This window comes from Pyrgilauda ruficollis, unplaced genomic scaffold, assembly GCF_017590135.1.
Source record: "Pyrgilauda ruficollis isolate IOZ18807 unplaced genomic scaffold, ASM1759013v1 scaffold117, whole genome shotgun sequence".
Lineage (NCBI taxonomy): Eukaryota > Metazoa > Chordata > Aves > Passeriformes > Passeridae > Pyrgilauda > Pyrgilauda ruficollis.
This window is the reverse complement of record NW_024509988.1, coordinates 1,074,157-1,087,291: the sequence shown is the minus strand read 5'-3', so window position 1 is coordinate 1,087,291 and position 13,135 is coordinate 1,074,157. Positions and strand designations below refer to the sequence as shown.

The 13,135-nt window shown below is 68.6% G+C and overlaps 4 protein-coding genes across 5 annotated transcripts; 1 reads left to right on the top strand and 3 right to left on the bottom strand.

Moving 5' to 3' along the window:
• Positions 1-118: 118 nt before the first annotated feature.
• Positions 119-3,595, bottom strand: CHMP1A (charged multivesicular body protein 1A). The gene is made up of 7 exons (XM_041483690.1): positions 3,483-3,595; positions 3,277-3,296; positions 2,691-2,768; positions 2,379-2,525; positions 1,869-1,997; positions 1,590-1,777; positions 119-1,423 (listed from the first exon to the last, which is right to left on the bottom strand). The coding sequence occupies exons 1-7, from the start codon at positions 3,487-3,489 to the stop codon at positions 1,402-1,404; spliced, it is 591 nt and encodes a 196-aa protein (XP_041339624.1). The 5' UTR covers positions 3,490-3,595; the 3' UTR covers positions 119-1,401.
• Positions 3,596-3,839: 244 nt separating this feature from the next.
• Positions 3,840-7,017, top strand: CDK10 (cyclin dependent kinase 10). 2 transcript variants are annotated; one of them, XM_041483679.1, is made up of 13 exons: positions 3,840-4,009; positions 4,115-4,187; positions 4,608-4,679; positions 4,771-4,873; positions 4,980-5,061; positions 5,413-5,480; positions 5,629-5,681; positions 5,774-5,843; positions 5,922-5,981; positions 6,070-6,193; positions 6,275-6,414; positions 6,502-6,554; positions 6,631-7,017. In XM_041483679.1, exons 1-13 carry the CDS (start codon positions 3,869-3,871, stop codon positions 6,726-6,728), a joined length of 1,137 nt encoding a protein of 378 aa, XP_041339613.1. In that variant the 5' UTR covers positions 3,840-3,868; the 3' UTR covers positions 6,729-7,017. The 2 variants fall into 2 exon arrangements, with proteins under 2 accessions (XP_041339613.1, XP_041339603.1); XM_041483669.1 differs by having other exon boundaries at positions 6,070-6,414.
• A 408-nt stretch (positions 7,018-7,425) lies between these two features.
• SPATA2L (spermatogenesis associated 2 like) lies at positions 7,426-8,639 on the bottom strand. The gene is made up of 2 exons (XM_041483924.1): positions 8,292-8,639; positions 7,426-8,214 (listed from the first exon to the last, which is right to left on the bottom strand). Exons 1-2 carry the CDS (start codon positions 8,637-8,639, stop codon positions 7,426-7,428), a joined length of 1,137 nt encoding a protein of 378 aa, XP_041339858.1.
• VPS9D1 (VPS9 domain containing 1) lies at positions 8,506-13,129 on the bottom strand. Its single transcript, XM_041483658.1, has 16 exons — positions 13,033-13,129; positions 12,528-12,600; positions 12,353-12,445; positions 12,093-12,255; positions 11,688-11,799; positions 11,487-11,549; positions 11,275-11,327; positions 11,109-11,196; positions 10,888-10,973; positions 10,341-10,798; positions 10,067-10,196; positions 9,797-9,990; positions 9,643-9,724; positions 9,414-9,518; positions 9,057-9,169; positions 8,506-8,640 (listed from the first exon to the last, which is right to left on the bottom strand). Exons 1-15 carry the CDS (start codon positions 13,081-13,083, stop codon positions 9,094-9,096), a joined length of 1,827 nt encoding a protein of 608 aa, XP_041339592.1. The 5' UTR covers positions 13,084-13,129; the 3' UTR covers positions 8,506-8,640; positions 9,057-9,093.
• Positions 13,130-13,135: the final 6 nt, after the last annotated feature.

Below are 13,135 nucleotides of genomic sequence, written 5' to 3'. Positions count from 1 at the left end.
GGGGCAGGGAGGGGGGACAGGGAAGGGATGGGGGTGGCAAGGGATGGGGAAGGGACGGGAGCAGAGAAGGAACGGGAGCAGGGAAGGGACGGGAGCAGGGAAGGGACGGGAGCAGAGAAGGGACGGAGAGACAGCTAGGGAGAGGGACAGGGGGCAGGTCTGGAGCCCCCAGTGCTGCGGGGACACCGTGCAGGGAGCCAGGAGCCAGGCACAAATCTCCAGGGTCCCCCAGCTTCCCACCCAGCCCAGTGGGAGGTGGGACAAGATCCAGTGCTCTGCTGTAGCCCAAAGCTGCCTCCTCCTCCTCCTCCTCGGTGGCGAGGCAGGCTCTGTGTCAGCAGCCACACGCTCCAAGGCCACTGAACTCAGGAAAAACAATCAACGCAGCTGGAAGTGTTTGTGCCGGGAGGTGGCCCCATGCCATCCCCCAGAGGTGACAGTTCCTCCTGGGAGACCCAAAGGAAACAGCGCTTCCTTCCTGGAGGGCTTCCAGCAATCCAGCAGCTCCGCAGTGCCACGGGGAGGGGCACAAACAGCTCCAGCCCGGGGGAAGGTGACAAGGGACAGGGTCGAGCAGTGGGAGGGGACACGGAGAGCAGCCCCGGCCCCCGGCCTGGTGCCAGCAGCAAAGGGACAGAGGACATCCAGGGACGAGGCACAGGGATCGAGGCAGAGCTGCTCCCGGGATGATTCTGCACTCCCTGTCACACCCATCCAGCAGGGGGACATTTGGGGACGTGTCTGCAGCCACCACAGTGCTGCAATCTGCTCCCAGTGCTGGACAAGGGTCCTCACTGGTCCTCACTGGCAGTCAGGGCCGGGATAACCACTTCCAGCTGGCAGTGCCTGGGGAATCTGTGGATTGACACGCATGGGGCTGGCAGGGGAGGGTGTTCCAAAGGGCACTTCGTGGTATGGGGCTGGGGGTGTCGGCAGGACATGGAGCAGCAAAGGGCACGGGGACAGTGACAGCGAGGGAGGGGACACCCCGCTGTCACCGCCCCTTCCTGCAAGGCACCGACCTCCCCAGCTCCACAGCCGGGCACGGGGCCCTTCCCGGAGATGGGGACCCCCGTGGGCTCTCCTGCTCCTCCCAGCCAGCTCCTGAGGAACTCAGCCCACAGCTCAGCTCTGGGCAGGGACAGGGAACAACAGAGGAGTTGGGGAGCAGCATCCCGAGAGCAGGGAAATCCCCTTAGTGTTCCCCTTAGTCAGCACGTGGGGCTCTGCCACCAGCAGCACCCCCAAACGAAGCCCCCCCCACGATCCAGCACAGGATTCCCACCGGGATGGCCACAGGCTCAGGGAAGGGCTGTCACCCCCCGAGAAGAGTCCCGAGGCAGGGGGTGCTGCAGGAGGGGATCCTGCTCCAGCAGTGCCATCCACAGGCCCAGGGAGAGCTCAGTTCCGCAGGGCAGCCAGCCTGGAGGGAGAGCAGCACAGGGGAGCCAGGTCAGGGCAGCAGGAGCAGCCCCAGCCAGCACGGCCAGGGACCCCTCTGAGCCCCCAGGAAGGGCCAACTCCTCCCCTTCAGGCCAGGGGGGATCTGGGAAGCAGTGGAAGTGCCCAGGGGCCGGGAGAGAACCAACCTCCGGGAGAGCTGGTCCTCCTGGGAGCGCACGGAGCTCTCCCCCACGGCCGCGGCGCCCTCGGGCAGCTGGCTCAGCTGGTCCATGATCTCCAGCCCGTTCTCCTCGGCGATCTGGACGATCAGGCTGTCCACCTGCTCCTGCGGCGTGCTCAGCGTGGTGGCCGAGCTCATGGAGTCCTCCATGACCTGGGACAGACACAGCCCTGTCCCCCTGCCCGGCCACAGACCGACAGGGATCCCTCTCCATCCCACCCTCTCTCTCCTGCCCGGCACTCACCGACGTGTGAACATCCAAATTCTGCACTTGCTGCTCGAATTTATCCATCACTGCCGACACCTTCTGCAGGTCCATGGAGCTCAGGGCCTTGTCCAGAGCCTTGGTCACCTGAGCCATGTTTTTCGTCACCTGCAAGAGGAGATTCCTTCAGGAATGCTCTGGGGGTCCCAGACCAATCCTGCACTGTCCTGACGCCGTCGCAGGCAGGATGAGCCTGTCTGAGGGGTCTGAGACCCCCAGGAGCTCTGCTGGGGTCGTTTTGGGACACGGGGGCACCAGGGCTGGTTGGGGGCAGTGAGAGGGGAAGCTGCATGTGGGGATGGAGCTCCCAAGTCCCGGCTGGAGGCTCTTTCCTGTCACATACATATTTTAGGAAAAGTCCTTTTGCCAGGATCTTTTCTCCTGAGAAGCTGGGAGGCTTCAGCTTCTCCGTGTTTTGCTGCTCAAAGCAGCCCTCTGGCACACGGAGCCAGGACTCCCGTCTCCCCCCGGCGCCGCTCCCGCACTCACCCCCTTCATGGTGACGGCCGTCTGCACCTTGGCGGCCACGGCGTCCAGGCGCGAGGCCATGCGCAGCCAGTGCAGCCCCTCGTTCCTCTTGCGGATGGCGTTCTCGGCGTACACCCGCGCACACTCCACGTTCTTCTGCTGCAGCGCCTGCCCCGACACAGCCCGCTCACACAGCGCCGGGGGGATCCCGGCGGGGCACGGCCCGCGGGGAGCCGAGCAGCGGCCAGCCCCCGGCTGAGTGTGCCCCGTGCCCGCCCCGGTGTGCTCCCGGCTGCCCGCGGCGCTGGGCACCGCGCGGGGAGCCCCACGCACCTTCTTGACTTTGGCCTGCTCGGCCTTGGAGTCCTTCTCTGCTTTCTTGGAGAGCCTCTCCAGCTGCTTGGCTGTGAACTGCGGGATGGAGCGGGATGGAGCGGGACAGGCACGGGCTGCTCCGGCGGGGGCACCCCGGAGCCTCCGGTGCCCCCTGCCCGGCAGCGACACTGCCGCTGTCCCAGGCTGCTCCCAGCCCTGTCCAGCCTGGCCTTGGGCACTGCCGGGGATCCAGGGGCAGCCCCAGCTGCTCCGGGCTCTGTGCCAGGGCCCGCCCGCCCCGCCAGGGAACAATTCCCCATTCCCCGTTCCCAGTGTCCCACCCTGCCCCCGGCTCGGGGAAGCCGCTCCCTTTGTGCCCCCGGCCCGTGCCCACCTGGCCCACCCCCGCCGACCCTCAGTGGCCACCCTGCCCCACGCTCTGCCCGCGGCACCTCCGCTCTCCCCTCAGGCGGGGCCTCCTCCTCTCACGGTCCCGCCGCACGACGAGCCCCGGGGAGGCCGAGCCGGCGGAACCGGGCCCGGGACGCCCCCGGGACCGGCGGGACGGGACGGAAATAGGCGGAAGGGCCTCCGCTGCTCTCACCTTCAGCTGGAAGAGCGTGTCTGGAAAGGAAGGAGAGCACGGTCTCAGCGACGGGACCGGTACCGGCATCGGGTGACCGGCGACCCCGCCCACACGTCCCGGCCACCAGTCCCAGTACCGGCCCCGACCCTCACCCCTGGCCCCACCCCTCACGACCCGCCCCAGCCCCACCGGGAGGCGCCGGTACCGCCCAACCCCCCCGGTACCGTCCATCCTGCCCGTCGCCGCTTCCGGGTTCCGCCGCCGCTTCCGGGTGACGCTGCCGCCGCTTCCGGGGTGCGCGCGCTGAGTCTCGCGAGAGCGAAGGGGCGGCCGGAGGGGAGGGGGAGGTCACGTGGTCAGCGGGAAAGCATTGGGGTCAGCGGGGAAGCGAAGGGGCGGGGCCAAAAATCCGGTGCGGGGCGGTGCTGAGGGCGGGGCCCCGATGAGGAGGGGACAATGGAGGGCGGGGCTATCCCGGGCCGGGGTCGCTATTGGTCCCTCGCTAACGACTGTTTCCAGAGGCTTAATGCGTGTCGGCGGGGCTTGAGGGTGGGCGGAGCCTGAGGCGGGATAATACCGCGCGCGCAGGGCGGAACCCGCAATTGTGGACATGGCAGCACCTGAGGCGGGAGCGGGGCCGGCGGCACCGGCACCGGCATCGGCCACGGCACCGGCCGAGCCAGAGCTGGAGCCCCTGCGGCTGCGGCGACTGTGCGGCGACGGCTTTTTCGAGGTTCCGGCGGCCGATCGGGTGAGTGCAGCGGGTCCCGGGGTGTGGGAGGGCGTGGGGCCCGCGGGGGGTCCCGGTGAGGAGCCCTCGAGGCGGCCCCGGCTGAACGCGGCTCTCTGGTTTCAGCTGGGACGGTGCCGCAGCGTGAAGGAGTTTGAGAAGCTGAATCGGATCGGAGAGGGCACGTACGGCATCGTGTGTGAGTGCGGGTACTGCCTCCCGGGGCGTGCGGGACCGGGAAGGGACCTGAGTTAATTCCGCTCCAGCCCCTGCCCTGGGTAGGGATGGCACTGCCACCAGATGCCTTCCACGAGGTCACGCTGCTCCGTGCAGCCTGGCCTTGGGCATTGCCAGGGGTCCAGGGGCAGCACAGCTGCTCTGTGCACCTGTGCCGGGGCCTGCCCAGCCTCCCAGGGAATGTTCCTTATAGATATCCCGTCCATCCCTGCCCTCTGCCAGGGGGAAGCCTTTCCCCCGTGTAGAATCCCAGCGCGGTTTGGGTCGGGAGGTGCCTGAAGCTCACATAGTTCACCCTGAGGCTGAGCCGGGGGGGCCGAGGTGAGGTCGGGACAAAGCCAGGTGTGTGTCCTGGTGCCAACGTGGCCTGTGCTGTCCCCAGACCGTGCCCGGGACACTGTGACCAACGAGACAGTGGCGCTGAAGAAGGTGCGGATGGACAACGAGAAGGATGGTAATGGAGGAGCGGGGGGAACGGGGTGGGGGCTCTGTCCTGGCTCTGTCTCCAGGCCTGTTCTGAAGCACAGTGTTCCTCCCTCCCCCAGGAATGCCCATCAGCAGCCTGCGGGAGATCACCCTGCTCCTGCAGCTCCAGCACCCCAACATCGTGGAGCTGAAGGACGTGGTTGTGGGAAACCACCTGGAGAGGTGAGAGTCCCCTGTCTGTCCTGCCTCTGCCTTCCAAACCTCCCTTGGAGCCCTGAGCTCTGCAGCTGTCCTGTGGGAGGCTCTGACCTTACCTTGTCTCCAACAGCATTTTCTTGGTGATGGGATACTGCGAGCAGGACCTGGCCAGTCTCCTGGAGAACATGCAAACACCCTTCTCGGAGGCTCAGGTACAGGGTGGGGCAGGATTTGGGTCCAGCACCCCTGAGAGGGTGCTACCATTCCTGCCAAAACACGTGGGCACTGTGACAGGCTCCCCAGACCTTGAGCTGGGAGATTCCAGGGATTCTGATGGAGCTGGGCTTTGTTGACTCTCAGTGAAGCCTTCAGGGACTTTCCAGGCTGGGTTTGGAACTAGAACAGTCAGGGAAACAGAGCTGGGAGAAAATGCCCACCCAGAACCCCCTGGGAGGACACAGGGATGGAGAGACTGCAGGACACCCCAGTGGGTTTGGGCTGTGTGGGTTTGTCCAGTCTGTGCCGCTCCCCCAGAGGTGACCGCTCCTGTCCTCTGTCCCCAGGTGAAGTGCATCATCCTGCAGGTGCTCAAGGGCCTGCAGTACCTCCATGAGAACTACATCATCCACAGGTAGGAGTGGCAGGATGGAGCTGGGGGGACAGAGGGGTGTCTGGGGACACGTCCCACGCCCTGGGAGCACCGGCAGGGCAGGGAGGCGTGGAACGATGGGATTGGATTTTCTGTGTGGTCTCTCACCTCCAGCTGCTGTTTCCCACAGGGACCTGAAGGTCTCCAACCTGCTGATGACCGACAAGGGCTGTGTGAAGATAGGTGAGTCCTGGCAGCTGTACCCGGCCGTGGCTGCTCTGTGCCATGCCCGCAGTCAGAGCTGGGCTCCTCCTGACTCTCGCTCTCTGTTGCAGCTGATTTTGGCCTGGCACGCACCTACGGGATGCCCCCTAAGCCCATGACCCCCAAAGTGGTGACTCTCTGGTGAGTGGCAGTGCCAGGGTGGGCTCCCCCAGTGGGATGGGCTGGTGCCAGCTCTGACACCGAGTGTCTCCTGCGCAGGTACCGTGCACCGGAGCTGCTGCTGGGCATGACCACCCAGACCACCAGCATCGACATGTGGTAAGGGAGAGGGGCTGAGGCTGCCTGGAGAGGGCTGGGGGGCTGCACACTGCAGGGGGATAACTCCAGAGGCTACTGTGCTCTGCAGGGCTGCTGGCTGCATCCTGGCCGAGCTGCTGGCACACAAACCACTGCTGCCAGGCACCTCTGAGATCCACCAGATCGACCTCATCGTGCAGCTCCTGGGGACACCCAACGAGAACATCTGGCCGGTGAGAGCTCCCTGCCCATTTTCCCACTGTCCTTTCTCCCTGGCTGCTCCAAGGCCCCTCCTCACACTCGGTTTCCCCCAGGGGTTCTCCAAGCTGCCGCTGGCCACCCAGTACACCCTGCGGAAACAGCCCTACAACAACCTGAAGCACAGGTTTCCCTGGCTCTCGGAGGCTGGGCTGCGACTGCTCAACTTCCTCTTCATGTATGACCCCAAGAAAAGGTAAGAGCCAGGCAGGATGCGGGGTGGGTAGGGCAGGAACCTGCCCCAGGCTGGGGTGGTCCCTGCTACTTACCCTTGTCCCCACAGGGCCACAGCCAAGGACTGCCTGGAGAGCTCCTACTTCAAAGAGAAGCCCTTGCGTAAGTACTCCCCATCCTGGGGCAGGGAAGGACTGGGAGGCTTTGGGCCCTGCTGACCCCTCTCTGTGCCCCACAGCCTGTGAGCCAGAGCTGATGCCCACCTTCCCACACCACCGGAACAAGCGGGCGGCCAGCACGGCGATGGAGAGCCAGGCCAAGCGCAGCAAGCCCTGAGCTGTGCCCTGGGAACAGCCCTGATGTGTCCTGGCTGAGGTGGATTCCCTCAGCCCAGCAGTCCCAGCGCCATGGGGACAGCTCCTCCATCCGTCTGCCCGCGTGGGATGGGGCAGGCTGCAGTGTGTGGCTGGGCAAGCATGGCCTCAGAGCCAGGAGAGAGGAGAGATGGGGCGCAGGGATGCCCAGGCTTGGCAGGGTCAGTCCTGTCCCAGGCGGGTCCTGGTTTGTGCTGTCTGTGGGGGCGAACCCCGACTCTGCCATCAATAAAAGCATCTGGCAGTGGCAATAGTGTGTTGAGTGACTTCATTCTTTGGTGCCAGCAGGAGTGGGACAAGCTGTGACTCTGCTCTCCTTCCTCTGTCACCCTGGGGACAACGCTACCTCCATGACAATCCAGGTGCTGCCCCCCTTTAAGTGGATCCTGGCCCCCACTCTCAGGGAGACAGGAGCTGCTCCTGCAGGGTGCTGTGCTGTCAGGTATCACTGCAGCCCCTGCCCCTGGACCAGACATCTTGTCCCCCTCACCAGGACAGAACACCCCACGCCGAGACAGCCACTTTACTGATGCACTGAATAATTTACAGCAGCAGTGCCCGGGCAGGGCCTGGCACTGCTGTCTCAGGGGCTGACAAGTCCAGGTCCTTGTGCCAAGCAGCATCCGTGCCCTGCCCTCTGCAGGGGCAGCAGAGCCGTGTCAGGAGCGGGGCGCAGGGCCCTTGGCCAGCAGCATGTCCAGCTCGGTGCGCTGCAGCCAGAGGCGCTGCTGCCGCTCCCCGCGCAGCTCCTGGCCGCGGTGCCGGCTGCGGCAGGCGCGCCCCAGGGCGCAGCCGCCGCCGTGCAGCTGCCGGCAGGTGCTGCAGCAGTACGAGGGCAGCATGCCCCGCTGCAGGCACGAGTGCAGCTGGTAGCAGGGCAGCTCTGGCGTGGCCTGGGGGCAATCCCGGGGCTCTCCCAGCTCCCGCTCCGGGAAGAGGTGAGAGGAGGTGTCCGGATCGGTGCTGCCCACGGGCTCTGGCGCAAGCGTGCTGTCGCAGCGTCCCCAGCCCCTCGTGGGCACATCCTGAGGGTCCCTCCACGGCTCTGGGGGGGCTGTGTCCTTGCTCCCTGTGTCCTCAGGGCTGTCTGGACTCTCCCGGTAGAGATCCACGCTGTCACCGCAGTCAGCAGCCGCCCTGGGCCGCGTCCCCAGATCCTGCAGCATCTCCAGGCACCCCTTGGCACCCCCAGCCCGATGCCGCGCCTCCAGCAGCTCCTCGGCGCGGGGGCACCGCAGCCGTGGTGCCAGCTCTGCCAGGATCTCGCACTCCAGGCGGCAGGCCAGGAAGCCGACAGCAGCAGCGATCAGCGCGGGCCCCGGGGGCAGCCGTTCCACAGCCAGGCGGTGCCGGTCCTGCCGCTCGTAGCCCAGTCGGCCCAAACTCCGCACCAGGTCGGCTTCGGGGAGCGCCGGGCGCAGCAGGTGCACGTAGGCGCCGGAGAAGGTCTGCAAGGAGAGCGGGGAGCGTGGCTGGAGGTGTCTGGGTACCCCCACACCATCCCCATACCACCTCAGGGCCTCACCGGGATGGTGCCGAACTCCCGGCGCCACGGGAAGAGGTAGAGGTTGACGGCCGCCAGCTCCAGCAGCCGGAAGGCGCTGGCCAGGCCTCGCAGCGCCAGCCCGGGGTCGGGGTGGTCCCGCAGCCCCCGGGCCAGCAGTGCCAGGGCGTCCTCCTGCAGGGCCTCCAGCAGCGCCGGCTCCTGCTGCAGCCGCTGCCGCAGCCGCTCCGCCGCGGCGGGGCCGGGGCAGGTCCCGGCGGGGCCGAGCTCCCGCTCCAGAGAGCGGCGGTACTCCTGGTGGAACTCCTGCCGGAATTCCTGCCCGTAGTCCTGCCGGTGCTCCTGCCGCAGCGCCGAGCCTGCACACATCCTGCGGGCACAGCAGCGTGAGACCCCACCCCGGGACCCGTCAGACCCCCAGCCCCGGCACCCCCCGCCGAACCTGTGGAGATCCCCCGCCAAAGCCCCAGCTCCGGAACTCCGCTCCCCCGAGGCCTCCCCGGCACCTCCCTGGCCCCAGTCCCCCCGCTGTCCCTCCCCGGCCCCGGTTCCTCCCGTTTCCCCCCACCGAGGCCTCCCGGTGTTCCCCCCCGGCCCGGTTCCGCCCCGGTCCCGGCTCCCCCCGCACCTGCCGCTCCCGGCCGCTCGCGCTCCCTTCCCGCTCCCCTTCCGCGCGCACCGGGCCGGAACGCACGTGCCGCCCGTAGCTCCGCCCCCGGGGCGGGGCTGAGCCCGCGCCACAGCGCGCCCTGCTGGGCGGGAGGACCCGCGGAGGGGCGGCAGCACCTGCCCGGGGGTGTGGGGGTCCCGCGCCGCCCCCTCCTCACTGCAGCGACTCCACGTAGGACAGGGCGCTCTGCAGGGACGTCAGGCAGTACCCCTCCTCTCCGATCAGGTACCTGTGCTCACAGCCATCGCACTGTCACCACCGGGACACCACCATGGGTGCCACACCCTCATGGCTGGGACACTGTGCCACACCCTCATGGCTGGGACACTGCTGTGACCAGGACACCATCCCATCCACCAGCCCTCAGCCCTGCTGCTATTCCAGCCCACCTCCTGTCCCGACAGCCCCATCCCAGGAGGGCGCTGGTGTCCCCAGCCCAGGGGTGCCTGCATGGCCCACAGCCCGGCACGTACCCCTCATGGATGAACTCCTCCAGGGCCGCACACTCGGAGAGCAGCTGGGGCAGCCCCGTCTGCAGCACCACGTAGGACAGGATGGGCAGCAGGTCGTCTGCCCCGCTGTGACAACAGGGACCGTCAGCCACGGTGGCCACAGGGACTGGCGCCCCAACACCGTGCCGGCCGCAGGCCCCACAGCCGCCCTCCCTCCCTCCCCGTCCAGCTCCGTCGTTCCTGCACTCACATGGCGGCCGTGGCGAGGCTCCGGGCGTCCCGGGTGCCGCAGTACTCCTCGGCGCACTCGCAGATGCCGCGCAGGGCCCGCACTGCGGCACAGGGCGGGCGTCAGGGCCGCCGCCACCCCCGGGCCCCCGCCCCGTGTCCCCCGCGCCGCTCACCGATGCACTCCAGCTTCCTGCGGGGACAGGTCTCCAGCGGGATGAGGCGCAGGTCCTGCACGGCCGAGGCGTACGCGGGGCGGCCGGGGCCGGGCGGGAAGAGGCGCGAGGCCAGCCCCATGTCGGCGGGGCTGGCGTGCCGGTGCCGCTCCATGCTGCGTGCCAGGGCCGCCTCGCGGGGCTGCTGCACGGTCCTGCGGGCACGGAGGTGACGGGGGGTGCCAGGAAGGGGTCAGTGGGTCTCGGACCCCCCAAAGCGGGTCGTGGTACCTGTAGAGGGCCAGGAGCGGGGCCCAGAGCGGGGGGAAGAAAGCCTCCTCCAAGCAGGCCAGGCACTGGTCCTTGCCGGCGGCGGTGCCGAGCCCCTCGAAGGCCAGCAGAGTCAGAGCCAGCAGCCTGTCTGGGAAGGGCGAGGCACACAGCACGCTGGGACCCCCTGCCCTACCCACAGTGGGACCCCCATCCTGCCCACCCTGTGCCCCGAGTCAAAGTGGGGTGCAGGAGAGCCCCCCAACCACCCCCTGCTCCCTCGGCCGTCCCTCACCGATGGCGTTGTGGATGTCCCTCACGACGCCCTTCAGCAGCTCCGGCAGCGCCGTGTCCTGCCCGCAGCTGGCCGGGGGCTCTGCGGGGGCCCAGCCCTCGGGGGACGCCAGGAACCGCTCCAGATCCTCGAAGGAGCTTTCCCGGGGGGGCTCGGGGGGCTCGGCGGGCCCCGGGGCGCCACTGTCGGCCAGGGGGGTGCTGGACTGGCTGTGCCGCAGCGCCGGGCCGTGCTCGGGCACCGAGAACATGCAGTGCAGGCTGCGGGACGCCCGGAGCCGGCGGCCCCCCGGCTCGGCGGGCAGCGAGGAGCCCCCCGCGTCCAGCGACAGGAAGGACAGAGCCGAGGGGGAGGCAGGGGAGGCGTCGGCGGGGCCGCGGCTGACGGCGGGGTAGAGCCGGGCGTACACCGCGCACTGCAGCCGCCGCAGCAGCTGCGTGATGGGGTGCTCGGGGCAGCTGTGGGCAGAGGGGTGCGGTGGGTGGGGGGCACCGGCAGCAGCTGCAGCCCCCTCGCTCTGGCAGGGCCGTGCCCACCTCAGCAGTACCTCAGGAGGCAGGAAAAGAGCCCTGACACCACTGAGAGATCCGCCGGGCTCCGCTTCAGCTGCGCCTTCCACTGCCTTGGCCAGTCCTGGGGAGTGTCCAGGGCTGGGCATGGGGATGGTGCAGCACCCTGCCCCCTGGCACAGCCCCCAGCCCCGTGGCACAGCCCCCAGCCCCGTGGCACAGCCCCCAGCCCTGCCAGCAGCCCCTGGCACACACTCACATTGTCCTGCTCATACTCAAGGATGGCAGCGTAGAGTGCTCGCTGCTCTTGCTCCTCGGGGGTGAGTGCCACGCTGCTGGAGAACCTCCTGGGGACACCCCGGGCCAGTGAGGGCACTGCTGGGTGTCCCCAGAGCTCAGGGTCCCTGAGTGACATCCCCACTCACCGGTTGGCTGCCTCCTGCAGCCGCAGCCGCCGCTCTTCCATCTTGCGCTGCAGCTGGGCCAGGCACAGTTAAGGGAGCAGAGCCACCAGCATGCTCACCCCCTGCCCTTCACCCTCCTCCATGCCCCAGCTGGGACCCCAAAGGCCTGCGTGGGGTCGGTGACAGCCAGGACAGGGCAGAGGCTCTTGGAGCAATCCCTCTGGGAAGGATACAGTCTCCTCTCGGGCCTTGGCGATCACCAGGTTCTCCATCATCTGCCGCTGCAGGGACAGCGTCTGCGGAGCAGGAGGGGAGTTGGGAACATCCACCCATGCCCCATGGCCATCAGTGGGGAGCAGGGGTCCCCCAGGGACCCTCTCCCTGCTGGCAGCCGGTTCTATCCAGCTCCCAGCTCCTCCGCAGCCCCCACTTGCCAGGGATGTTTTCTGCACAGCCTGGTTTGGGTTCAGCCGTGCCACCCGTGCCTCGTAGGCTGCCTTCAGCTTCTGGTTCTGCAGGGAGGCCTCCTCCAGCGGGGTCAGCTCCCTGTAGGAACAGCCTGAGCACTCTCCACAGGCCACAGGACATGTGCCAGGACCACATCCTGCTCCGTGACCCCACAGGCGGGCATGTGGCCACCAGCAGTCCTCGTGTCACAGTTCTTGCCAGACCCTGTGTCCCAATCCCCTCGTGTTTGAACCCCCATGTCCTACCCGCTGTGTTTGAGCTTCCCACATCCCAGCCCCTGTATCCCAGCCCACATCAGCCCCCATGCTCCACCACTCCCTGTCCCAGCCCCGTGACACAGTCCCCATGTCCCAGCTCCGAGCCCCCCGTACTTCCGTGCGCTCTGTGCCTCAGCGATCTGCAGCTTCTGGAAGATCTCCGGGGGCAGGAACGGCGAGAGCTTGCCCCCCTCGTCCGAGCAGACGCGGCGGTGCCGGGGGAGAGGCGCAGGGCCCCCGCCCCGCTCCTGTGCAGCCGCTTTCACCTGGGCCTTCCCTGGGGAGGGGGCAGAACAGGCGGGCTGTGCCCCACCACCAGCCTGGCCCTGCGGGGGCACCCGGCTCCCCAAAGCGGGACCCCCACCCCGACTCACCCAGCGCCGCTGCGATGGATTTGACCCTCTCCAGGCACTGCTCCGCCAGCTTCAGCAGTTTCGGGGTGTCCGGGGTGACCCCCTCGCTGTTCTCTGTGGGGTGGCTGTGTTGAGGGCACTGCAGGACTTCCACCCCCGCCCTGGTTCCGCGGGGGGACGCGGGGTCCTGCCCTACCTGTGGCGGCCGCCTCCTCCTGCAGGGCCTGGGCGATGAGGGCGATGCTCCTCAGGTACTCCGCGTAGGCCTCCTGCCAAGGCGCGGGCTGAGCCGGGACCCGCGGCGGGGGCAGCTCGGGACCCCCCGGCCTCGGGGGATCGCAGCTGCGGCTCCGAACGGGAGATGGAGGGAGCCCGGGGATGCGGGGACACACCGGGGATGCGGCCCCGGCAGTGGGGCGTGAGGCCGGGGCCGCGGGTGAGCCCCGGGGTGCCGGATGGGACCGGGGGTGCTGCTCCGCGGCTGGGGGTGAGGCCGGGGGACGGAGCCGAGGGATGCAGGGGGAGCCCAGGGATGCAGGAGAAGCCGGGGATGCGGGGGGAGCCCAGGGATGCAGGAGGAGGCCGGCGATGCAGCCCCGGGGACGGGGATTGAGCCCGGGGATGCGTGGAGAGCCCCGGGGGTGCAGTCCCGGGGATGCGGCCGAAGCCGGGGGTCCCTCCCCGGCCGTCCCCGCGCTCACCCTGGTCCGCCCGGCGCTGTCCATGCCCAGGGCGCCGCTCGCCGCCCTCATGGCTCCCTGCAGCCCGCGGCCCCCCCGGCCCGGCGCGGGCCCCTCGCCGCCC

What these genes read in the sequence shown, in the direction of transcription:
- VPS9D1 (XM_041483658.1), bottom strand. Translation starts at nt 13,083, where the DNA reads ATGAGGGCGGCGAGCGGCGCCCTGGGCATGGACAGCGCCGGGCGGACC. An exon ending in ACAGCGCCGGGCGGACCAGG is followed by an intron (nt 12,601 to 13,032) that starts GTGAGCGCGGGG and finishes GCGCCTTGGCAG; the next exon opens with GAGGCCTACGCGGAGTACCT. An exon ending in GAGGCACAGAGCGCACGGAA is followed by an intron (nt 11,800 to 12,092) that starts GTACGGGGGGCT and finishes CTGTTCCTACAG; the next exon opens with GGAGCTGACCCCGCTGGAGG.
- SPATA2L (XM_041483924.1), bottom strand. Translation starts at nt 8,639, where the DNA reads ATGTGTGCAGGCTCGGCGCTGCGGCAGGAGCACCGGCAGGACTACGGG. An exon ending in GGGAGTTCGGCACCATCCCG is followed by an intron (nt 8,215 to 8,291) that starts GTGAGGCCCTGA and finishes CTCTCCTTGCAG; the next exon opens with ACCTTCTCCGGCGCCTACGT.
- CDK10 (XM_041483669.1), top strand. Translation starts at nt 3,869, where the DNA reads ATGGCAGCACCTGAGGCGGGAGCGGGGCCGGCGGCACCGGCACCGGCA. An exon ending in GATGGACAACGAGAAGGATG is followed by an intron (nt 4,680 to 4,770) that starts GTAATGGAGGAG and finishes TCCCTCCCCCAG; the next exon opens with GAATGCCCATCAGCAGCCTG. An exon ending in CACCCTTCTCGGAGGCTCAG is followed by an intron (nt 5,062 to 5,412) that starts GTACAGGGTGGG and finishes CTCTGTCCCCAG; the next exon opens with GTGAAGTGCATCATCCTGCA.
- CHMP1A (XM_041483690.1), bottom strand. An exon ending in ACACGCTCTTCCAGCTGAAG is followed by an intron (nt 2,769 to 3,276) that starts GTGAGAGCAGCG and finishes TCCATCCCGCAG; the next exon opens with TTCACAGCCAAGCAGCTGGA. An exon ending in CGGCCGTCACCATGAAGGGG is followed by an intron (nt 1,998 to 2,378) that starts GTGAGTGCGGGA and finishes CTCCTCTTGCAG; the next exon opens with GTGACGAAAAACATGGCTCA.